Here is a 26,067-nt window from a genome sequence, read left to right on the forward strand (position 1 = left end):
AACTTAGGGGTTTTCGGTAGTTTTTCACTGAAAAATGTGCTGTAGCAGCCTTTTTTTCATCACACAATTTTTCCTCTCCCGACACACACACTGCGATTCGTGTTGCATTACCGGTTCGTTTTCCCGATTGACTGACAGCATGGTTGTCAGTTCAAAAGTCAGCGTCAGCGATCCTAACCTCAATCCGCTGAATTGGAAGTGAGCGCGCGAGTTTGTTTACTGTAGAATTTCTGCAATTTTAGCAATAAATACGGAATATCCCCAGCAATGGATGATCCAGATTGTATCTATGTGAGTCTTAAAATATTTTTTTCACAAAACTTGCTTTGATTTCATGCATAAAATCACCCTTTCAGACTATCTTCGATAACAAGTGCAAAGCAGCCGGTATTACCGGAACATGGGTGACTCCGGATACTCTCTCAGTAACAGCCTTCCGGCCAGTTCTCAGGTACTTACTCATCACAAAATGCCCTCTCTACAAATTCCCTGACATATCACAAAAAAATTTCAGCAATACCCGGGATCAAGTGTCCAAATACGTCAGCAAAGACAGCACCAATATTTATCATCTCAAGTTCCCATTCATCTTCTCTGAACCCATCCTCACGGACTTTGTGGGAGAGACCTGTGCAATTTTTCGCACTCTTCGCACTATCAAGTCCTCAGAACAGAAGGTGGACTACGTAAAAATCTCCCAGTCCTACAGGAGTACCATTAGAACCTACCTGGAGAAACTTCAAGATTCTATAGCTTCAGCTTCAGATGAGGCTCTTATTGAAAGGCATAAGAATCTCATAACGCAGCTCTACTACACAGAATGCATTTGGCACCTCTGTGAGATTCTCTTCGTGGACAGAGTGGTGTCCGGGATGATTGTGCTGAAGCTGATGGAATGGATTCGTTTTCACATTCCACAATCTGAGCGTCTGGCCACGGAATTACTGATAAATGGACGGGAGGCAGATTCTCATGAAGATTACTGGACTGTGGTGAGAGATTTAATTCTGCAGGGGCAAGTAGAAGTCGCCAGAGCACTCCTGAAATTGCACTCTTCCTCTGAAAGCCTGACCTTCCAGATCACCGAGCAAATCCTCAAAGCAATGCCGGTCTTCAATGTAAGTACTTTGAAATATTTTTTTGCATGCTAAAAAACATGTTTTTTTTTCAATATATACAGAGAAGATAAAAAAAATGCCTCTTGACAGTTTCCTGATTTAATAAATCATTTGGGACTTTTGAAACCGGTAGATTTCTATTGAATATTCCAAGACCTTTCAATTAAACCCAATTTTCCGCTAATCAATAGAGAAATACGCTCTGCAGAAAGTCATTTATCTGTGACCTTGAAAAAATTAAAATTACCAATTTACCGTTTATAGGTTCCTACACTGAGAAAAATCCGAAAAAGTCAATTGGATTTTTGTTTTTAGAATTCTCAAAAAGAATACAGAATTATTCCGTAATAAATACAGTATTTAATTTTATTTATTATCCATTTATGATCAATTTTATCAATTTTATTATAAAAAAAAATCCCAATTGCATCAGGTTCTGAACTAGGCTTCTTTTACCTTACACAAATACACTGAGAGAAATCCGAAAAAGTTAAAATAACATTCCGGAAATGTTAATTTTACCCTGCAGTAATGATCGGAAATCGGTGTAAATATTACCCTTTTTAGGTGTATTATGGGTTAAAGTTACCCTTCTTCATGTTGATTTTACCCTTAAAAGGTATAAAATTAACATTAAAAAATGTTGATATATTTTTACACCCAAAAAGTGTTAAAGTTATGACGAAAAAAAGTTAATCGTAGCCTCTTTTTTTCTCGGTGTAAGAATAGAAAGCCTATTTAAATATCCTCCAAAGTTTAACTGAATGGATCCTTAAACCAAAATTTGCATTTGAAAATTAAAAAAATATATATATTTTACAAAAATAATTGGCCTTTTAACAGCAAAATCCTTCAAAATGTTGTAAAACATTTACAAAATAGCTTTTACACTAACTGGAATACAAAATCCATATTTTTCATTTTATCTTTTTTTTTTAAGATTTTGTAAATTAGATAAAGTATTTAGATTAGTAAATTAATAAAGTTATTTTTAAATACAGTTTAGAATTCTTCAGAATTAGGGTTCATTCTTAATTACTGCTCAAAAGACACATTTTTAATAATAAAAATTTATTTGATTGTATACGGGAGTGTGGGGCAATTTCATACAGCTGAAGATGAAGTTTTTTTTAAATTTAAAACTCATTTGCCAATTAATTATGAACTATATTGAAGCGAACTGAGTCCTATTACTTTTTCTTGGATATTGCCTATTTGAAAATATACAGGACATTATCCGACAATATCCGAAAGACAAACGTACGTGAAACTGCTCAATTCTCCTCTTTTAGATACAAAGAGGGTATATAGTAAATACCTAAATTTCAGGGGATTTTTTTGGATGTTCTGTATAGATCATTGCTACAAACCAGAGGGGCAATTCACGAAATAACCAGTCAAAATTGACTGGATGGCGAATATGGCGGAGACACATTTGGTGTGGCGAAAAGTGAAATAACCCTAATTAAATGCATTTTTCAGTCTGTCTTTATTCGCCGAAAAGTAGGCAAAACGCAATTGCCAGGTAATTTATGGCGCGTATTTAAAATTGGGAGTCATTATAATATATTAAGAACTTGAAGAAGCATTCTAATTCTAATTCAAATACCAATATAATTTATATTTTGGTGTAGTTTGTTGAAGATTGAATGGTTTTACTTATATTGCTTCATATCCTTCATATCAAATAAAATAAATATCGCAATATTGGTTTAGTGCAAATATAAATGTTTATATTTTAATCCATTATTCCAAAATAACGTTGAGTTCGTTTTAAATTCTAAATACAATTTAAACTTTAAATATTAGAATGTTAAAAAATTATTTGGGTATTAAAGATGTGTCACATATATTTTCTAAGAATTATGATAAATGTTGTAAGTTTGTAAAGACCAATTACCTCTCGAGAGTCAGGAGTAGCATCAGAAAAATTGTATTTATTCTGATAATAAAAATTTTATTCATTTTGTACTTAAACGTGGTAAATGGTACTTCAAACGTTGCAAATATAATATATTTGATGCGTGTATTTATTGACACGTGGTGGTCTTGAGAAGGTTAATTTGATATCACAATTTTTTTAAATATTATTGTAGAAGTCTTAGCTTGATGAAAAATAATGTCAGATGTAAAATTTAACAATATTAAAATTAAATGTAAAATTTAACGATAAACAATCTGAGACCTATAAAATCCCTAAATAGTAATTCCTTTAATCACTGAACTTTCCCAAAATCTATTTTTCAGAACGCATGAAGTATTTAACGTTTATAAAATTTTAAAATACAATATTTTATTATTGTTGTTGTGTCTGGGTATCTTTACTTAAATGAAATAATGCAAATAAATAACTTTTTCGTAAGATTTTGGTAAAAAATCGTACCCGCCGGTCTCGAGCTGGCGGGTGAAATTGTCTGGGTACACCCAGAAATTCCAGCAGGTACAAGACCCAAAACCTTGTACACCCTCCATTTTTAGCGAGGAGACGCACCTTTTACAGGGTTGGCGAAATTCGCTTTACAGAAAACATGCAGTATCCAGTCAAAATTTTGACTGGTTAATTTCGTGAATTGCCCCTCAGAGCTCAAATTCTCGAACGCCAGTCACAACTGGACACTCGTTACTGTGTATTTTATTTATCAATTGCCTGGTTAACTCTTTTGTCTCCTTTGGGACTCTGGGTACCCATGAAAAAAATAATTTTTTAGACTATTTAGAATCGATAAAATTCCGATTCTTGTGGATGATTACAAACTATAAGGATGTCCAAATCTAGGATATTTTTTGCAGGATCCCAATTAACTCCTGAGCTAAGATATTCTTGGTCAAAAATCGTGAATTTTCGATTTTCTGCTTCCTTGCACATATTGTGACTTTTTTCATATTTCTAAACCCGAATAAGGAAAAACCTCTCGGGGCCAATAAGTATGATAACTATCAATTACAGATTATATAAATTTGAAAAACAATTTTTTCATAAATTTTCAAAAAACTTGTTCAAAGTTGATGGGAATTCTCGTCCGCAAGAATCTTGAGGTCAAATGTAAGGTTATCCCGCCAATGCACGCCATTTGCTTTTTGACACCAACCTTGTAAGAAAATTCAAGCGGGAGCGAAATTTTTGTCAATATGGCCGATAATTTTGACATTTGGCAGCGAAGGAGATTGCTTTCGGGGAAGTTTTTCCTATTCTTCCAGATTTTGGTGAATTCTGATTGTCCAGGAAGTGTTTTTTTGGCTCTTGAGAAAGCTTAATAAGTCTGCAATAACATCCTGTTGAGAGAAATGTGTGTTAAAGTGTTATTCTGTGAAATATTTTGAGGAATCTGTTGGCAAGCAGGAGCTGGGTGTCCTTTTTAGCACTTCCTGGACATCCCATAAGATACTGGTCAATAATTCTTCTTGTTTTAGTGATCAACATTGTAAAGGAGTCATTTGACACGCAAAAATAATTCACAAAATTGATATTATTGGCTTTTGAAAAATTGAAGTTTGTCCAAGTTTGTATCCTTTGCGTTCTTTAGGGGACGAGAGTTCCCATGAGTTTTCCAATTTCCCAGAGGCGGAGAAAATTCTTTCTCTACAAAAGTATCATATTTGACCACTAAGACTTACAATAAAGTGAGTTTTACTGAAATTCGTTCGCTGGATATGTTGTGGTCCGGAAAGAGTTAACTTTTTCCGGACCACAACATATCCAGCGAACGAATTTCAGTAAAACTCACTTTATTGTAACTGTGGAGAATTACCTATAAATATATTGTGGTGTTATAAATCTGTCAGGGACTGTGTGTTTCTTGGGCTTGCTTCTACCGTTTGTGATATTCACGTACCTGTGGTAAACAATAATTTCTCTGTGATAGGATTCTGTGATATCTAATACCCTCTTCTTCCTGCCCAGTTTACCTGGAAATATATATTCCTTTAGTAAATGTCTTCAACAGTGATCCGGAACGTAGGCGGCTGGATTTTCCAGAAGACGTTTCCTCGATGACCGCCAAATGCCCTTCACCAAATCCACTGAGGCAGTGAAACACAATTATTCCCTTCACCAATTATTTATTTACACCAATTTCTCCACTACTAGACTGAACACAGTTTAACTCTACGTCACTGTCGTTTTTCTGTATTTTAAAGTTAATATCCCTATAATAATTTTACAAATAAATCTGATACACTTCTCCTCACGTCTCTTTGATTTTCAAGTCTCTTACGTAACTCCCAGACTTGTTCCCGCTCATTCCCCTACTTTCTTTCCAGCTGATCTTATTCACCACTTTTTCCTCCTTCTCTCTCCCTCCATGCATATTCAAAATCCAACCGTCTCTTGTCTCTTATTTTTAAGGGATCTCCAATCAATGGAAATTCTATACAGTAACTCTTAGTGGTCAAATATGATACTTTTACAGAGAAAGAATTTTTTCCTCCTCTGGGAAATTGGAAAACTCATGGGTACTCTCGTCCCCAAAAGAACGAAAAGGAGACAAACTTCAATTTTCCAAAAGCCAATAATATCAATTTTGTAAACTATTTGTGCGTGTCAAAGGACTCCTTTACAATGTTGATCACTAAAACAAGAAGAATTATTGACCAGTATCTAGTGGGATGTCCAGGAAGAGCTAAAAAAGACATCAAGCTCCTGCTTGTAAACAGATTCCTCATAATATTTTACTTTACACATAACACTTTAAAACACATTTCTTTCAACACGATGTTATTTTAGACACATTAATCTTTCTCAAAAGCATAAAAGACACTTTGTGGACAATCAGAATTCACCAAAATCAGGAATAATAGGAAAAACTTCCTTGAAAGCAATCTCCCAAATGTCAAAATTATCGGCCATATTGGCAAAAATGTCGCTCTCGCTTGGAATTTTCTTACAAGGTTGGTGTCAAAAAGCAAATGGCGGGCATTGGCGGGATAACCTTACATTTGACCTATAGATTTTTGTGGACGAGAGAGTACCCATAAAGTTTGAACAAGTTTTTTGAAAATTTAAGAAAAAATTGTTTTTCAATTTTATTTAATTTGTAATTGTTAGTTATCATACTTATTAGCCCCGAGAGGTTTTTCCTTATTCTGGTCTAGAAACATCAAAAAAGTCACAATATCTCCAAGGAAGCAGAAAATCGAAAATTCACGTTTTTTGACCAAAAATATCTAAGCTCAGGAGTTAATTAAGATCCTGCAAAAAATATCCTAGATTTTTACATCCTTATAGTTTGTACTTACCCAGAAGAATCGGATTTTTATCGATTCTAGATAGTCTAAAAAAATTGTTGTTTCCATGGGTACTCAGTGTCCCAAAGGAGACGAAAGAATTAAATTAAAGGTTTGATTCATTTATTAATCCAATTTATCTGTTTTGGCAAAAGCTGAAATCACGACCTTGAGATACCCTCAAGGTCGCCTCTGTGTGTCACTGACCGGAATTTATTTTTTTTTTTTTTTTTATGAGATAAAATGAGGTCACTCACCCGGCTACACCTCGTGACAAATATTAATATCTCTCTCCGTTCTCCCTCCAGAAGTGGCTATACGACGGACTGTCCACCAAAATCGACTTTTATCGCTTTTATCACATAATGATATTCGTGATCTATGAGTGTCAATTCAATTCAATTCAAAACATAGATCCAAAATTTGGACCGGATCTGACGAAGTCGGATTTCACCTCGGACCACAAAAATTGAGATTGTAAAGAATCTCATCTAAAATCTCATGCGCTGAAGCCGCCTTTCTTAGTACGACTTTAGGTGTGTCCGACTTTCGACACTGTTCGACTTTTTGTAATTATCCAGTACAGTAGAGTCTCGCTATATACAGTGCTGTCTCGCTATATGCACAGTTTGGGTACTTTTTTTGACAGTTCTCTCTCTGAATATGCACAACTTTTTTTGAAATTCCCAACGATTTTTTTCTTGCTTTTAATAAATTATAATTTTTTTATTGTTCTAGAATTTCCCGTGTTATTTTAAATATAATATGAGACAGAAAAAATAAAATTAAGAAAATTAAAAACAAGAAAAATTAGTTAACGAAGAAAATAATTTTCTTTATTACTTTGTCAAAATGTAAACAAATTGATTTTGAATGCAACCGACACAAAAGCTGTGCATATAGAGAGTGTGCATATAGAGAGACAGCACTGTAGTCCATATTTGGTTTCAAATTTGACACTTGGGTCGCATTATAGTCCATGTAATTTTTTAAAATTATCAACGACTTTTAGTATTGAAATTGTTCGATGGCTTCCACTTTCTTTGCGATTGTAGTACTTGTTCTTGCTCTCTTCATTGTGGATCACAATTATCACAACTACTTAATAAAGTTTGCCAAAAATATTAAAATAATTATGCATGTCGCATACTAAAAACATAACCTAACTTAAAATCAGTGTTTTGAAATCAACGGTCGATAAATTGTGGACTATAGAGCGATGGCCTATAGCGAGACTCTACTGTATCTTCCATTATAATTTTTCGAATTTTATTTTATTTATGATGCAAATGAAAGATCGTATGAAATGCTACAAATCTTCAGATTCAGAGTGTTATAACCTAAAGTAATTTGCTAAAAGTCGGACAACGCTGCCAGGCGGCTTCAGCTCACAAACAACGTATAAAGTTGAGCTCTTTCTAAACTCTAAAGATTAAAGCCTAATGGGTCCTCAGGGGCACCATCAGAAAACCCACATTTACTGTGATAATAAAGTTTTTATTCATTTTAAAATTGCTTTGGTGCACTTAATCGTAGTCTTATGCCCTAGACCTAGACACACATACGACTTAAACTGAGATACAGCTTAACGTAATAAATTATAATCAAATTAATGATCAAATTACACTTTCATCAGTCTCTAACAAATATGCCTCGCGGATTCAGCAGAGAAACGGCAAAAAAATAGTCAAATCCTTATTTTGATTTTAATTACGTTAAGCTGTCTCTCGGATTAAGTTGTCTATAGGGCATTACTAGCATTTCTTCTTGAAGTGAGTGTGAATAAATGCTGCAAAAGTATCTTTAAACGATGAAAATTTTACTTTTTATATTTCTTGATACGAGGTGGGCTTTAGAGGATTTAAGTGTCCGTCTTTCCAAATTTTACCCTATACCTGTAAATTCTCATATTTCGATTTAGTTAAAATCCATCCAAGCTATTAACAGATAAACGTTGATTGAAGTATTTTTAATTAGGACACCTGGAGAAAGGAGAAGGAATGAGATCTATCAAGATCAAAAAATTCAGTTATATAGTTTATTTCTTGCAAAATATTATGATAGCACAAATAATTAGAACGACAAAGAAAGTTATAATATACCAGGTTAAATCTACTTGAAAGTTTTCTTCATAATCTGTTTTTAACTCATTTTGCTTTTCAATCTCTTGATCCTTTTTGTCTTCATGTGTTTCTTGGCACCTTTCGTGATAAGAACATACAATTTTTTCATCGCATTTATTAATAAAGTAATTGTTAGTTTGAAATTTGTTCATTGAAATATTAAATGATTTGGAAAATTTTTCCATCAAATTGTATCTCAGTGGAAAGTTTTCTGTAAGATTGATTTTAGGTGACAGAATCCAGATGCCAATTTCTCGATGATTGTCTTCTCTATCAACACAATTCCATAGCACCAATAAATCCAATATATCGATTGAATTATTGTACAAAACATAGGTGAAAAATTGCCCAAAGTCTTCACATTCTTTTCTTGAATTTCTCCTCCAAGTTTGTGTAACAATTCTCCTATTTTCTCTTTCCATTGAAATAGGCTTTACATATAAAGCCCTACAACGACTTTCACTATATTTTTGATCTTCCTCACATTGGTAGGTTATCGATAAATCCATATCTGGATAAATTGTATCAAGTCGAAGGTACTCAGTGCAAACTATTTTAATTATCAATTTATCTAAAGAACTGTACGGATTAACAAACATATTTAAAGTTTCGTTAGAATTTGGTAAATGAGCAATGGGCACCAATAAGGGAGGGAATTTATTGTTGTAGACAGTGCAATTGATATTGGAATATAAACCTGTTGCATTGATACTACTACACTTTCCTTCTTGGATTAATCCCATTGTAAAGGATTTCAAGAAACCTTGCACAAAGAAGATCGCACAAATTTTTATAAACATGATTCTGCTCTACAAGTTTCGATGAAAATGCTATACTTCAAGGAAAATGGTTCCCATTTTATATACATTCCCTTCTGTATAGACTTCATATAAATTATTGGGAACTGAACATTTTTAATGTAAAAGTTTTATTGTATGAGAAAAACTTTTAAAAGTTATATTGTTGCAACAAGACGGCAATTATAGAAATTAGGCTCATAGGGGAAATGTATCAAATTGCGGTCAGCATGCAATTTCGGCCACTTCTTTTGTTCTTCAAATTTACATGAATTGCCTTTAACTCGAGCTCCGCAAAGAATGAATTTTCTCACCCGCCGACATGTTACAATAATTGTTATGTATGGTACTGTTGAAAGGGTTGAAAGTGTTGAAAACATCCTGAACAGCAATTGGCATATTCACTATTGAACTTTGCCAGCTTCAACTCCGGAAGTTTTAGCCTCGACATAGCTCACATTTGTGAATCTCTGCCATATCCCGTAGAGTCTCCGTCACTTGACTATCCCTCCCATCAGAAGGTTCGCCAAGTTGACCTCCTGGAACATGGTTAGATTTCAGATTTGAAATTACCAGAAGCAGGATTTCCATACATTTATCCATAAAATGGTCATATTGCGTCTCCTCGGCGCCATGTAGCTTCTCGTCTCCCGACACGAGCTTGTGAATGCTCTCCTGATTGACAGTGAATTTTCACTTCAACTACCTCAGATTAGATTCAGGCGAAGCATCCTTGATAATGGCAATCAGGTCCCAAGCTGCCGCTTCTGAAACCGTTGGATCTTCATCAGTGACCCGAAACTATCAATAGGTACAAACCTGATAATGTTCTCAAAGTAGACTCAATAACTTTTCCAAAGGGTGAGTCCAAAGTGTCAAAGGACCATTGTAAGGAATGTAAGGTATTTAGGGGAAAGGCTCATAACTTTGTCCAGTTTCTTATTTTGGACACTTTGAGGATAACATTGGACACTAAAAATAAATTGATTAAAATGATGGATTTTTATTCCAATATTTGATGAATAATGAATTCTATCTAAATATTTGTTCTTTTTGGAAGATTTTGACACTAAATACGTTAAATTTTGAATATGATTTGAGTTAAAATTGCTTTGTTGAAAATTCAGTGTGAGCAATTGCTTACGAGAAATATGACAGAACTTCGTGTTTACTTCAGTTCTTATTTAGCTGTGGTGAAGTACTAATAATGTTTCTTCGGTTTTTTTTGAGTAATATTATTGAATACTCATTGAATATTGTGTTGATTCACGTTAGTGGTGATTTGTACATTTGATCTGAAGTGAGATTTGCCTTGTGAATTATATTTTTCGTGTGAAAAATGGGAAATTTTTTAAGACATTTACCAGTGGGGTAATGGCTCTTATTTTGGACAGGTGTTTTTCTCACGAAATTTCGTGAAATTTTTGCTTTTGTTATGACTAGGTTGGACAAATGCCTGGAGAAACAAAGGAGCATCATCTCTACGAAAGAGATGTAGCGAGAAATGCCCTGAAAGGCTCCCGGAAAGGTCAGAGAATGAGCGAATCCGCACGTACTTGGAGTACCGAAGTCAACCCAATTTAATGAATGATATGGAAAGTTTCCGGGCTTCTTGTGACATTCTACGTTTCCTTTACATGAACAGGAAGAGGACTTGGTAAGATTGGTTCATCAAATGAAGAACAATGGGCATCTTATTGAGGCGGATTAGCTGTCCAAATTTACAGCCAAGTTGGACAAATTAATAAACAAGTTGTCCAAAATAAGAGCCAAAGTCACCTCTACATATCAATTCATTTTTAAACGTATTAAAACTAATTTTAATGAAAATAAGACGATAAATAGCTTGCTAAGTTTCTAAATAACCCTTCTGAAAAGAGAGTAACATGAAATGTCAATTAGTATTGAAAATATGGCACTTCAAACTTGGAACTTCGATGCTTATAAGCAGACTGTCCAAAATTATGAGCCCTTACACCTGTGATAGGGATAAACCGAAACTGTGAAATACAAAACTGCCAATACTAAGCCTCAAGTCTCCCAATAAAATAACTGCAATTATAAAAGACAATCTTGGAGTTTCATCCCGCTCGAACGATGAAATATCTCCTCGGTTGGAATACACTATTCGTCTAGAGAATTTCCACGACAAAACTGCAGTCCGATGACTTCCACAAAGTCTTGAATTTTTTGGATTCTTATACACAGTAAAATACGCGTCCTTTAACCAAAGCAACCTTTATTTTAAGACACCTTAGAGAACATAGTGGTGTTGCCTTAAGGACAAAATATAATTCCCAAAATATGTGTCCCAAAATGGGACAAAGTGGCGAATTCTTGACTTAAGATTGCTCACTGCACTCTTTTTGGTCAGAATTCCTTCAGATTAATATATTAATCCTTATTCATTCCTGATCCATTCACATGAATGAATTAATTAACAGTTAAGTAACTACTGACACTTGTTTCAGTAAACCCTCACGAGTATTAATTTAACACTTAAGATATACAACTGTGCAACTGACATGGTCCTATACAATATGCATTCAAATTAAGTTTTATTGTGATTTGTCACAACACTCATTTAAAAACGTGGATTTTGATCCAACAAAAAATTAAAGCTTGAGTAACAAATCTCACACCGTGTAGATTTGTTTCAAAAGTCATTTCTTTAAGGAACTTCTCTTGGTATATTACTGCTCGAACTTGAAAAGAAAGTAGTACAATTATAATCTGCTTTTATTCCAGCTTTTACTGTGCTAGAAGGTAAGCAGTTAGAGATATCAACTTCTGGTGTTCGGTGACCTCCCCTAAAAAATCATTATCAAGAAAGGCTTTTTTAGAATGACGAGAAATTTCCGGAGGACCTCTTTTTCAAAGGATTAATGTTGTTTCAATATTTAAAGTAAAATCATTCAAAAACTCGTATTTCCAACTTCGAGATTACGTCTTCTGTTCATTGATAAATCAAAAAAGATTAACCCTCTAACGGTGTTTTCTTTAATACGCGAAAAAAAAAGTTCTAAAACAATGTTTTCTAGGATAATTATGATCCAATAAAGTCGAAAAAACCATCCATTCTTCATTATCTCTTTTAGTTTAAGCGCTAGGTGAGAAAATATAAACATTTTTTAAAACTCTTTTTGCTTCTAAAATTGACATTTTTAGTTTTTTCAAATTTTTTAAATAAAATATACAAAGTAGAATGACATATCTTTCAGTAAAAAATAAATTTATTATAGTCAGATAACTTTAAATCTGTATTTTTATAGAAATTGGAAATGAGTTTTTTTGCACAAATATTTTTTGTTGCTTTTTCTCTGACTTGTCACATAAAACTGGGAATAGCAACAAAACGAAGAGTCAAAATGAGTTCAAACTTTCAAGAGGTTGTTTATAAGACTATGACCGAAGACACTATAGCACTTTTAAATAAATAAAACCTTTATTGTCGCTGTAAATGTGATTTTTGTGAAGATCGCCTGGAGGCGGTCTTACCCGTTAGAGGGTTATATTAATCTACGGTAAGAGTAAGAAAAAACGGAAAGAGAGGTGTATAGTATGCAAAATTTCAAATGGAAAATTACGTATGTAAGAAAGAGTACACTCTAGTGGAGTAATACGATGAGTAAGATATTACTGTTCGTATTAATTGTTTTCTGAATCGTATTACAGGAAATACGACCAATTTTCCACGCGTGCCAACTTTGTCGATTCGGCCAGTTTTCGAGCGAAACTCGAGAGAGAGAGAGGCACGGTAAAACACTTGCTATGTGTTTTTTTTGGCATTCTCGCAGTTCAGAAAGTATTAATCTTATATGTGATATGACCATCAGGCTTTGCGAAGTGATAGAACACATGACTTAGATTTTAGGGGAAACTGGGGCACCACCAAACACGGGGTACCACCAAACACTGCGATTTTTTAATCGGATATTGGATATCAGAGGATAAGACCGATAGGAATTTATAGGAACTATAGGGATGCTTGTCCACTGAAGGAATGGTCGAGATAATCCAAGTACTTTAGATATAAAAATTAGTGTTTGGTGGTACCCCGTGTTTGATGGTACCCCGTGTTTGATGGTGCCCCAGTTTCCCCTATACCTCAAAATTTCGTTCGCATCATTAATTAATATTAATAAAGTTCTTTATAGGTTTAATTCATGAGGAAAAAAAATAGTGTTCACGAGTTTAAAGATTTCGCAGAGTTTTGCTCACGGAGCAATTTCTTCTTAAGATTCACCGATTCCCAAACGATTTGCACCGATTTGTAAATCACTCAAAACATCTCCTAATACAGCTTTATAAAAATTAGTTATCGGTTTGGCCTTCTCAAGAATTCCTAGGCTTTTTGAACGAGCCAGGTCTTAAACCTTTGACCTTGAAAGACCGTTTTTAGGACTGATTCAACATTTCAACGGTATTTTCGTATAAGGACATAATGTCCGCCTCGTCTATATATCTAAAAATGGAAAAATCGCACAAAACATTGTTTAGAAAATGAATGGTAGGGGTGGAGGAAAAATGACGGGCATGTTAACGATTCTTGGGTCGACTTCTGGTAGGAGGGGGGTCGTCGGAAAGTACCAAGTCGCTATCTCTAACCGAATTATATATATAACTCGAAATCGTGGGATTTTATACAGCTCTCTTTGTGGAGTTCGAGTAGTAAAATGAATATACATAATTTTTGTGAATCAAACGATCTCTATACTGCTCTCTCTTATAATAGATTAATTTTCAAAAATAGTTATACATAAATTACTTCTTGCAGCATATTATTATTGTAATGCAAACAACTAGAACTGTAAAGAAAGTTATAATATAGGAATAATAAAGGGTAAAATCTGCATCGCGGCACCTTTCATGATAAGTACATGCAAGTTTTTCATCACATTTACTATTAGAGTAATTGTTAATCTGAAATTTGTTCATTGAAATATTAAATGATTTGGAAAATTTTTCCATCAAATTGTATCTCAGTGGCAAGTTTTCTGTAAGATTGCTTTTGGGTGACAGAATCCAGAGGCCAATTTCTCGATGATTGTCTCCTCTATCAACACAATTCCACAGCACCAATAAATCCATTACATTAATTGCATAATTGTACAAAGCATAGGTGAAAAATTGCCCAAAGTCTTTACATTCTTTTCTTGAATTCTTAATCCAATTTTGTGATACAATTCTCTTATTTTCTCTATCTCCTAGATAAGCCTTTATAAATATTGGTTCACAATGGCTTTTAACATATTTTTGATTTTTCTCACATGTGAAGCTCATCAAGAAATCCGTATCTGGATAGAATGAATCATCTTCAAAGTAGAAATTGCATTGTGACTGAATGATCAATTGATCTAAAGAATTGTACGGATTAACAAAGAAGTTTAAAGTATCATTGGAATTTGGTAAATGGGCAATGGGTACCAATGGGTTAGAGAATTTGCTGTTGTAGTCCAGACAAAAGATTTCAGAATATAAACCTGTTATATTGATATTACTGCACTTTCCTTCTTGTATTATACCCATTGCAAAGGTATTCAAGAAACTTTGCACAATGAAAATCCCACAAATTTTTATCAACATGATTCAACAAGTTTCTATTAAAATGCTCCTTCCAGGAAATTGGTGTCCATATTATATACCTTCCCTGATGAATATAAGTTATTGGGAAATGCACAATTTTAACCCTTAAAAGATAAGAAGCTTTCCACTGAACGACATTCACACAAATTTCTGCACAGATAAACAAAACGGAACATTCTTTATAGATTTGCAAAAAATAAACAATACTTAAAAAATAATTTGAGATAGTGTGAAAGAATTATTTTCTTTATAGGACACAGGGTACCCCCTCGTCCTTTAAGGGTTGATATGTAAACCTTTTACTATAAAAGGAAAAGAAAAACTTTTGAAAGTTTTGATGCAACAAGAAAACGATTACCGGGACTTATTAGCAAATACCTAAGCAGGATTTTGGGAAAATGGGAAGAGGCAATTTGAAAATTTTGTAATCGGGAAGGGTGGGAAGGGGTTGGTCAGAAAATAGAACATCAAATTGTATCTTAATTTTGTTTTTCTTCGAGATCATCATCTTGAGAACCTCCTTAGTGAAGTAATCAATTTTGGTCCTATATCCTTATAAATATGAACGTGATCATATTTTTTATAAAATCAGAACACTGGCAAAAGCGCTCTACCTTTGGACGACTCAAGCTTCGCACAACTTCACATGGGGCTGTTTTCAGGAAATTTGAAACTTTGGACTAGTTCATTATGGCTCTGATACACCTTTTAGGTCAGGAAAATTTCATGAAATCAAAATTCACATCCCTTTTTTTCTCATACGTTTTGCATATATCTGTCTCATTCTTTCGCTCTCCAAATTCGATTGAACTAAATTTAATTTGTTGTGATGTTTAAAAGAAGAACAGGGGTGCGAAAGAATTATTATTAATTAATCGTATCGAGACTCTTTATGATGTGGTATTACAATGTAATCATTACAAGGTGCCTCGTGTTGGAAGAATCTGCTGATCGTAGATCGCCCACGAACGCCTTCCCCGTAATGAATGCTTCTTCCGTGCTCCTGAAGGTTTGTGGGGAGAGGCAGTGCATTTTATTACGTTTTATCACAGTGAAAAATGTCTTATATTTTCGACATTTAGTTGATTGCACCGGGCGGGACTCAAACTCACAACTTTGAGAGTCAAGTCAGAGATCTCGTCCGTCCAAGACCAGCTGTCTTGCCTATTGCACCACTGAGATCCCCTGCTTAAGGATGAGATAGACGTATGCATAGCGTATGAGAAAGAAATAGATTCGAATTTCGACTTCATGAAATTTTCCTAATAAGGTGTGCCGGAACCATTAAAGAATATATTGAAAAAAAAATGAGTTGTTCGAAGTTTAAATCGTTCAAAGGTAGAGCACTTTCCCTTAGTCTTGGTCTAATATTGAGCAGAACGAAGCGTTTTTATCCTCAAATAATTAAAACCGGATATACGTACGTGAAATTGGAAAATGATAATTTTTAATTAATTAAAAAACCTTCAGTTTATCCTGTATTGTAATGTAAGTATGTGTCTTCAAAATAAAAATGTTATAACTTATGTTCTGATCGATTTTGAGTTTATCATAACTAGAGGTTATTTTGATAATATCGACTTTAAATTATCGAAAAATACATAAAATTTTTCGTGGAAGTTAGAGAAGGTGGTTGCTATATTGATAAAATGATATTTTTCGCATATTTTTAAAGGAAGCTGGACTTTAACGTAATTTGGATATACGGAACAATTGGGGTTCTTAATTAAATTACAACTAGGTTCAGCTTCTTTTAAAAATTTGCGAAAAATAGAGTCTTCAATATAGCCCCGCTTCCCGTACAAGGTTCATAAAGAATTTGGATTTGAAAGACGTTAATTATTTATATAAAAAAATGGCAAAATCTTACTCGTCAGGGTTAATTTTTTATTTTGCAAAACTTTAAACAGGATTAAATATTGTTCCCACCTTTTTTGTTCAGTAAATTAGCAGTTTGATAAGTAAAATATTCAATTTTGATCAATAACTAAAGCAAAATTTATCACAAAATAAACCCACTAAATTTTAATTTTCCGTTTCCTGGAAGCAGATATTTTTTTTAGCTCTTAAAAATAGTATTTTTCTTACTGTTTCTAGAAACTCTAAAATTTTAAGTTATCTGACAGCAAACATTTTTACAGTTCTTGGAAACAGTAATTTCAACTGTTCCTGGGAACAGGACTTTTTTACTGTTTTAAGGGACCGTAAAATTTCACTGTTCCCAAGATTATACATTTAAAACTACTCTTGGAAACAGTATTTTATACGATTCATGGGAATAGTAAATTTTTACTGTTTTAAGGAATGGTAAAAATTCACTATTTTTGCTAGTAGAAAACTTTACTGTTGCTGAAAGCAGTTAAATCTTTCTGTTCCTGTGACTGTCACTGCAAAATAAAGAATTGATAGTTGATTTTTAATAAATATTTAAACACAAAAAATCGATTTCCAAAAACAGTATCTTTTACTGTATCTGGGAATAGCAAATTTTTACTTTACCTGACAGCACACAGAAAAAAATATTTTGTAAAAATGTTCGTAAATGTTTGTGAATTTTTATGGAAGAGTTACAAAATGCTCGTAAATCATGTAACCCACAAACAAGTTCGTAAAAGTTTGTACTTTTTTCACAAAAATTGTTCGTAACATGATCACTTGACGAACATTTTACTGTATTTTTACAAACATTTGTTCGTAAATGTTCGTAAACACAAAAAATGTTCGTAAAACTTTGTCATTTGTTCGTAAATGTTTGTTTTCCTGTCGAATATTTTACGAACACTTATGAACAACTGTTTGTAAAAGTATAAAAAATGCTCGTCAAGTTATCTTGTTACGAACAATGTTTGTGAAAAAAGTACAAACTTTTACGAACTTGTTTGTGAGTTATACGATTTACGAGCATTTCGTGAGTCCCCAATAGCAATTCACAAACATTTACGAACAATTTTACAAAATATTATATATTTTTCTGTGTAGACATTTTTACAATTCCTGGAAAGAGTAAATTGTTACTGTTTTTAGGAACCGTAAAATATTACTGTTGCTACGAGTAGGCATTTCCACTGTTTTTGGGAACAGTATTTTTTTTGCTGTGGGAATAATAAATTTTTTTTTGTTTCTGGGAACGGTAAAAGTTTACTATTTTTGTCAGTAAAACACTTTACTGTTGCTAAATGCAGTTAAATCTTTCTATTCCTGTGACTGTTACTGCAAAATGAAGACTCAATAAGTGTTTTTTAAGAAAATTTATTTATTTTAACTCAAAAAATCGGTTCCTAAAAACAGTATCTTTTACTGTACCTGGGAATAGCAAATTTTTAGTTTACCTGACAGTAGACATTTTTAGAGTTCCTGAAAACAGTAAATTGTTACTGTTTTTAGGAACCGTAAAATATTACTGTTCCTACGAGTAGGCAATTCCACTGTTCTTGGGAACAATAATTTTTTCTTGTTTCTGGGAACGGTAAAAATTTACTATTTTTATCAGTAAAACACTTTACTGTTGCTATAATCCAGTTAAATCATTCTAGTCCTGTGACTGTTACTGCAAAATGAAGAATCAATTAATTGGTTTTTAAGAAAACTTATTTATTTTAACTCAAAAAATCGGTTCCTTAAAACAGTATTTTTTACTGTTCCTAGAACTACGGAGGCCTCCCTATCCAGAAATTCCGATCTCAGTGGCAATATTGGATCACTGATACGCGTTCTAAGTTATCCACTGGTGTCCTGATGGAACAACCAGAGCTAGAGACAATCGTACTTCTAGCAATTGGAGACGAAATGGCATGGACTGAACAGGCAAAAATGTCCGATTGCTGGTACGAATACCTTCCAGGATATCTCTTCTATACTGAACCTACGTGCAAGTTCTTTGAGTTGGGCACTTTTGCTGGACAGTGGCTCACGCGGTGGATGGGAGCTCATGGTCACAGGGAGTCTGTGGCTATGAAACAGCTGGATCGGGTGATTCTGAGCGTAATGGAGAATGATATGCATCAAGTTCTTCACGATATTCAAAATATCTATGACAACAAATGGTTTGTCACGCATCTAACTGATCTCCTTCATTCCTGCGGCCAACTGGAAGTGATTGGGGAGCAGCAAACAAAGTAAGTTTCTTGCTGATGAAGCATCAGCAGTACACTAACTTTTATTCTGCATTTGAAAGTGTTGCAAGTGAATTGAGGGATTCCCTGATCTTCGAATATGGCTGCATTTTGATGAGTCAACGGGAGTTCTGGATATTTGGCATGGATTACTTGGAGTATGGGCCACCTGAGGGATTAGGTGCTGTAGAGATTTATCTCTCTAAACTGCCCATATATTCAGATGATGATGCTGAACAGATTTTAATAGCTGCCAAAGAGAAGGGATTACCTTCTATTGAGAGGGATGTCTGTCGTGTTGTGTCAGCTCGGTATCTGTCTGAAGGAGATTTTGGGAATGCTCTCGTTTGGGGTGTTCGATCTCAAGATAACATCTACGTGACATCTATAGCGGATATCTTCCTAAATGTAAGTAATTTGATGATTTAAGAAGGAAAACCATCTTCATTTGTAGTGCTGCTTTAGTGAAGCAATTCTAAAAATCGAAAGGGAATCCTAACTAGAGTAAATGTCCTAATTCAAAACCATTTCCAGACGCTTTAACTTTGACAGAAGATTCAACACATTAAGTACATATTTTTTTCTGAAGAGAATTACATAAATTTGCTCCTTGACTCTTCTAGAATGTTACTGTTTAGTGAAAATTATTTAGATATAATTTGAAAACTTTTTAAATACAAGAAAAATACGCGAGCGTAAAATCCTTCAATTGGAAACATATTAATCCAAATGGAGACAAGGGAAAGTTTCTAATTGGAGACAAACAGTGTAAGTGAAACCACGACGAAAGGCTTCCAAAACCTTGTTGAGTTGCTCCTGAGTGCAGGATTTGTTCTTATTCCTGGTCTTTTCTCCTTTCTCATCTAAAACAATAAGAAAATCTCTCCAAAAAATCATATTTCCGGGGTTTTTCGGGATTTTCGTGGACGACTCGTCCGCCGTATGACTACTTCTGGAGAGAGAACGAAAAGAGATATCGACAAGCGGTTTTCGGCAAAGGTTAAATATCGATGGGTGGCTAGAAGTAGGTGATGTCAGATCCACTCCCCCACCCTTCCTTCCGCCATTTTGGAATACTCCTAAATTTTGTTTTTTTAATAACTCAGTCCCTATGGCATCGATCGATCTTAAATTTTAGTATGTTATAGCTAGGTATAACAGCTTTCGATCAGTACCAAACTTAAGGTATCCCGACCCCCCTGACCCAAGCTAGAAGGGATTAAATATTCATTTTTTGAATGGAAATATCTCCGGTTCTAATTATCGGAATTCGAAAAATTTTAGTGTTTTGGAAAGCTCTCGTGGAGTACTAACCTTCATGACACTCCAATTTCATCCGATTTAATCGAAGGATCGATCAATCGAAAACTCGATTTTCGATTAATTGATCGCGAATATTTCGAAAACTAGACGATGTGTTTTCCGGGAGCCTTTCAAGGCATTTCTCGCTACATCTCTTTCGTAGAAATGATGCTCCTTTGTTTCTCCAGGCATTTGTCCAACCTAGTCATCACAAAAGCTAAAACTTCACGAAATTTCGTGAGGAAAACACCTGTCCAAAATAAGGACTATCACCTCACTGGTGAACCTCTTATTAGAAAATTGCCCATTTTTCACACGAAAAACGTAATTCACAAGGCAAATCAACATTAATGCGTGAATCAACACAATATTCAATGAATATTTAATAATATCACTGAAAAACAGCGAGGAAGAATTTTTAGTACTTCACCACAGCTAAATAAGACTGAAGTAAACACGAAGTTCTGTCATATTTCTCGTAAGCAATTGCTCACACTGAATTTTCAACAAAGCAATTTCAACTCAAATCATATTCAAAATTTAACGTATTTAGTGTTAAAATCTTCCAAAAAGAACAAATATTTAGATAGAATTTATTATTCATCAAATATTGGAATAAAAATCCATCATTTTAATCAATTTATTTTTAGTGTCCAATTTTACCCTCAAAGTGTCCAAATTTAGAAACAGTCCAAAATTATGAGCCTTTCCCCTATTTGAGATCGAAAAAAAAGAATGTCCCTTCCGTGCTACAGTAGACTCTCTCTCAATGGGGAATATGGGGCAAAATGTCATCCGGTTTAGCGATAGAATTGAGCGTCAAAGCCTTTGTAAATTCCACAAAAAGCGCTCAATTATAAAGAATCACGATAAATTAGGAAGAACTACATCGAATTTGAGTACATTACCTTCATAATAAAACGTGAAAATTGTCAACAAAATTTTCTGCCCGATTGAAAAAGAGCCGATTGAGTGAGAGTTTACTGTATTTGTTCTAAGATCTAAGGTATCCCGTCCGACCTTTATACTCCAAATTCAATACTAGAAATTTTGTGATAATTTGTGAAGCGCTTTCGAACTCAGGACGCTCGTATCAATAAGCAAGGGCTCTACAATAAACATATATAGGGTAACTTGTGGTATTTCTGGACATGGTGCTTTTCGGGACATAATATGGATATTTTGGGACACATAAAAAATCCTATAAATATTTGTTTTCTAATTATTTTCAAGTTCTATATGAAATATTAAGCTCTTTACATATCAGATAAACATAAAAGTTCTGAAATTTTATTTAATTTAAAGCGTGAAATACGCGTGAATTGTGAGTATCACATTCCACTTTTTACAAAACCTTCAGTGTGGTCAATTTTGTAGATGTCAACACAAACAGTATTTAGTTTTTTCGATTTAAGTCACTTTAAAAGTGAAATTTAAACAAAATTTTTATAGATGAGTGAAGTTTAGAACTTCTCCTTCAAGGTAAATAATCAGCCTCGGTGAAATTTATTTGCATAATAGCGATTTTTGTCCGTCCCGAAATATACCATTCTTACTTCTTTGCATTTTTTGCTATTTTGTATAACAAATTATGCATTTTTCAACATTTTTCGATTTTTCGAGAATTTTATTCTGGATAGCATAAGGAACATAAATATTTGTATCATCAAAAAAAAAAATAATTTGAGAAGTCGTTAACCTGTTTGAAACTAACCCTTTAACGACGAAACACTTTTTACGGACCGAAAATCAACAATAAAAATTCAACCGATAAACAAAATCAATCAAACGTCTTACATCTGACTTTGGAAAATCCGACAGAGTCGGATTCGGTTTGTTTTATACCTCTACGAGCGATGGGGACAAGAATAGCCCAAAAATTTAAATCAATTTTCTGACAATACCAATGAATAATAATTTTCAGTCTAATGAAAAATATGATGTATGAGTATTGTAGTTTCTTTTTCCAAAACGGTTTTGCTTAAAAAAAAATTGAAAGTATAAAATATAAGTAAAATCATTTTTGAATATGAGAATTTAAAAAATCGTCATTTTTGAGCTTAAATATTTATTTAGGGGAAAGTACTCTCCCTTCGAACGTTCATGCCTTCGAATATTGTGAATTTCTTTTGTTTTTTTTTTTAAAAAACTTACACATTGCTATTAAATATTAGTTAGCTTATTATCAAATATGGGTCTCCTCCAAAAATAGAGGGCCTAGTGATTCGTTTTTATGCTTTTATTAGAAAAACTTGAAAATGGACTCAAAGCTTCATTTTAATATTGAATTTTTATTATATTGAACCCATACCTTGCCTTCGAATTTAAGAATTTCATGCCTTCGAATGCTTATCTAGTAACACTACCGCCATTTAATATGTCATATGTTATTCCACAACCTCACATTTTTATATGTTTTGCTCCACATTGCGCTCGAAAAATCCTCAAGTATTCTAGTAGTAAAGCAAATAAATTCACCGTCGCTGCTGACTAAATGCATCGTATATATTATGTACTTACTTAAAAGTAGGATTATTCTTGTATCGTGATGAAAATAGCAAAATTTGCAGCTCTATTTTCATTTCATCCCAATCGGAATGGTGATAGTGTAATTTGTTGTCTTTTTGAGAGTCTGGAAATGATGGTCCGATGTTTAAAAGTCTTCAAATCGGTACGTGGCTAGAGTTATTTCATTGCTCACCATTGATATCATTTAAGAAACAATTTCCAAAATTTTGTTTTTATTTCTTTCCGGAAACAAAGTAACCTCAGTTTATTTGACTCCAAAATGGCATGAAGTATCACCCTTCTCTTTTTACAGTCGTATTTTAGGGTTGTCATATCGATAATATGGCTTTTCTAACAATTTATTCCTATTGGAATAGCAGTATTTCAGAAAAATTGGAAATGATTATTTTTGTTAGCGTTTTTCTCTGTAGTAATAGTTTCAGTGAGTGTATTAGACCTCAGGCTAATCAATAATAGATTGTTTAGTGTTTCGATAGAAATATTTGCCGAGAAAATTCTAGATTCAATGGCATGTACCATCACATTCGAAGGCAAAAATTTTACCATGCCTTGGACCAAATCGACGTAGTATTTTTATTTACCTCATAAAAAGAAACTAAGGGATTTTGAATGGTAAATGAGATAAGCATGGGATCTCAATTAACTAGAGATTTTTTTTGGTGTACTAAAAATTGTGATTCATTTTCGATTTTCCCAGAAAAAAATTCATCAAGTTTGAACTTCATATTTGTGGTCCAACCTAGAGTACTTTCCCCTACATAGCAAATAGCTACAGACTTGCAAAAAATATTCTAGATTCCTTCAACCTTCTGCTTTACAATTATGTACAGACATAGGAAAAAAATAACTTTAGGTAGTCAGGAAAAATTATTTTCTTTATGTGACACCGGTGTTCCAATCGTCCTTAAAGGGTTAAAATGCTAAAAAGTGTCCCGAAATACCACACGTTACCCTAATGTCTAAATTAAACTTTTATTTTATATATTATTTCTTACCTTTCAGTACTACTGCAAACATGGAGAAATTCTCTGTCCTGAGGTTCTTCCTCAGATAGCTTCAAAAATGTTTGTGTCACCTCGATTAGTTTTCCTGGTGAAGTATTACGATTTCCATCAGTTCTACAAGCGCAAGGAATTTCCTCAAGCTGCAGAATTGCTGATCAATCTTCTGGATTCCCGGATAACGCCTGAATTGTAAGTTTTACTGATTTTTTCATGAGATTTTCGACTTTTCAGCATTGAATTTTTGTAGCTTCTGGCCAACTCTCCTGGCGGACACAATCCCACTTCTGGAATCGAGTGACCCAAAAATTCCCTCAAAGGAAACCACTCAAATAATCCATCATCTTGAAGCTGAATTTCTGCCACTTGTGGAGAAAGTGAAGCAAATCACGGCCATTGGCGGAGAGATGAAGACCCCAATTCTAAATCACACTCGTTTTCAGGACATAGAGGAACTCATTAAATTACTCCGCATGGCAGCTGCCAGAAACCTAGCTCGAATGCTGATCATTGAAAACACTGTCCTCTAGGAAGACATTTTCTTTATAAATTACACTAATTTTATTTTTTTTTCATATCGATGTTTTTATCTCATGAAAATAAAGGAGAAAATGCGGAAGAGATAAATACTTTAAAATTGATTATTTACATACATTGTGTATTACATTTTCTGTTTTTTTTTTTGTAAAATTTAGAATTATTTTTTTTTTCTTTGAAAAGTTTTCGTATAATATGTTGATGATTAATCCGATATATATTTTTTTTCTTTGGAAAAAAAAGTGAATTGGCAAAATAATTCAAAACTGAGCACAGCCACTGATTAATTTTAGCGCAATTTACGCTTTAGCTCAGTCTCCAAAAGAAAATTTAAAATGAAACACAGACAAATATCTTTCAGGAATCCCCCTCCAAACCCCAGGATATAATTGCACAGGATTATTCATGGAATATGCAATTGGAATTTTAAAAAATTTACACTTAGGGTGGATTCACAAATTGTGCCCTTCCTAAATTTCCTGTCATTTCCCCACAAAAAAAAACAACAAAAATTTAATAATGATATATTAATTCTGCATTTTATTCCATTTTAAATTTATTATATTGGTGAAAGTGGATAAAAGTCAAAATTACAGAGAGTTCCGCTGTCAAAGAAATTCTCGAGACCGATAAAAAGCCCGCGAACTCACTCCAGTGACACAGAAAAATTGCATACCCACAGGAGAGGTCTTTGATTACGGAAACGCCGTGGTGTATGCAAAACATTTTCGGCTCTAATTTTCAGCTCCAGCGATTCATAAGAAATGTATTTCAAATTTACCACGTGAAAAAAACCCTGTGGTAAAATAGCGTTACTTTTTTCTAATTAAAAAGAACTTCGTTCTTCTTTCACAGATAGATATTTCACAATGTTGTCTACATTAAATCCTCAAAATGTTGAATTTTTTTTATCGTTAACGAAAAGTAGAACAAAAATTAATATTGTTTGTAAGCATGTAAAGCAATGAGACATAAAAATATGATTTTTTTCACTATTCGTAAATAGTATTCGTAAATTGATCAATCAATTTTTAAAATCTAATCTTATTCATTTTTTTATAGTAATTATATGGATTATTTTTAAAGACTTTGATAAAATGATACCTAAAAGAATTTGCGATTTGGTATATTTGCAATAATTGCAATGCAAATATAATATTTAGTGATATATTTTTTATATTTTTTATCATCATTTAACCAGAAATTAAAGCTAAAGAAAAGTGTTTCAAGTTTCAAATAGAAGAGTTGATGAAGAATTATATAGCTGTTCTGGTATATTTAAAGAGCCAATAAAAACTCAAGGAGGGCAGGAAAAATGAAGGATTCTTTGTTCTTAATACAAAGGGGTTAAACACAATACGCAAAGAAAAAGTCAAAATATATATTTTTAAATTAATCTTCTGTAAAAACAATCATAATTGTGCATAAAACCCGCACAGCTTAAGTTAAAAAAAGGCTGTCACAGAACCGGCACTGGTTCAGCATAAAACGGTTAATATTGTGTTCAAATTGCGCGAAATTTAAGCTTAAAATCGACGGTTCCATTCCATACTATTCTATCTCAGAATGACAACTTTTCAGGAGAGCCATTTGAAGTTGGCGATTTCCTATGCTGCCTGTGTAATTTTTTTTCGGAAAAATTGAATACCGTTACCCGAACGTCGGATGACCACCAAATTTTCACCAGTTGTAGATCTCGGTCCCAGGGACAACATATCTCTCGGAGTAATATAATTCTA

At 33.5% G+C, this 26,067-nt stretch overlaps 1 protein-coding gene across 1 annotated transcript; it reads left to right on the top strand.

The window, feature by feature from the left end:
- The first annotated feature begins 110 nt into the window (after nucleotides 1–110).
- Nucleotides 111–24,418, top strand: LOC129803327 (nuclear pore complex protein Nup75). The gene is made up of 7 exons (XM_055849785.1): nucleotides 111–291; nucleotides 357–451; nucleotides 515–1,118; nucleotides 18,493–18,962; nucleotides 19,022–19,367; nucleotides 23,793–23,983; nucleotides 24,042–24,418. The coding sequence occupies exons 1-7, from the start codon at nucleotides 268–270 to the stop codon at nucleotides 24,319–24,321; spliced, it is 2,010 nt and encodes a 669-aa protein (XP_055705760.1). The 5' UTR covers nucleotides 111–267; the 3' UTR covers nucleotides 24,322–24,418.
- The last annotated feature ends 1,649 nt before the right edge of the window (nucleotides 24,419–26,067 follow it).

The sequence above is a fragment of the Phlebotomus papatasi genome, chromosome 2 (assembly GCF_024763615.1).
Source record: "Phlebotomus papatasi isolate M1 chromosome 2, Ppap_2.1, whole genome shotgun sequence".
Lineage (NCBI taxonomy): Eukaryota > Metazoa > Arthropoda > Insecta > Diptera > Psychodidae > Phlebotomus > Phlebotomus papatasi.

Coding starts and splice junctions, on each gene's coding strand:
- LOC129803327 (XM_055849785.1), top strand. CDS start 268: ATGGATGATCCAGATTGTATCTAT. Junction 452..514: donor GCCTTCCGGCCAGTTCTCAG/GTACTTACTCAT, acceptor AAAAAATTTCAG/CAATACCCGGGATCAAGTGT. Junction 19,368..23,792: donor TAGCGGATATCTTCCTAAAT/GTAAGTAATTTG, acceptor CTTACCTTTCAG/TACTACTGCAAACATGGAGA.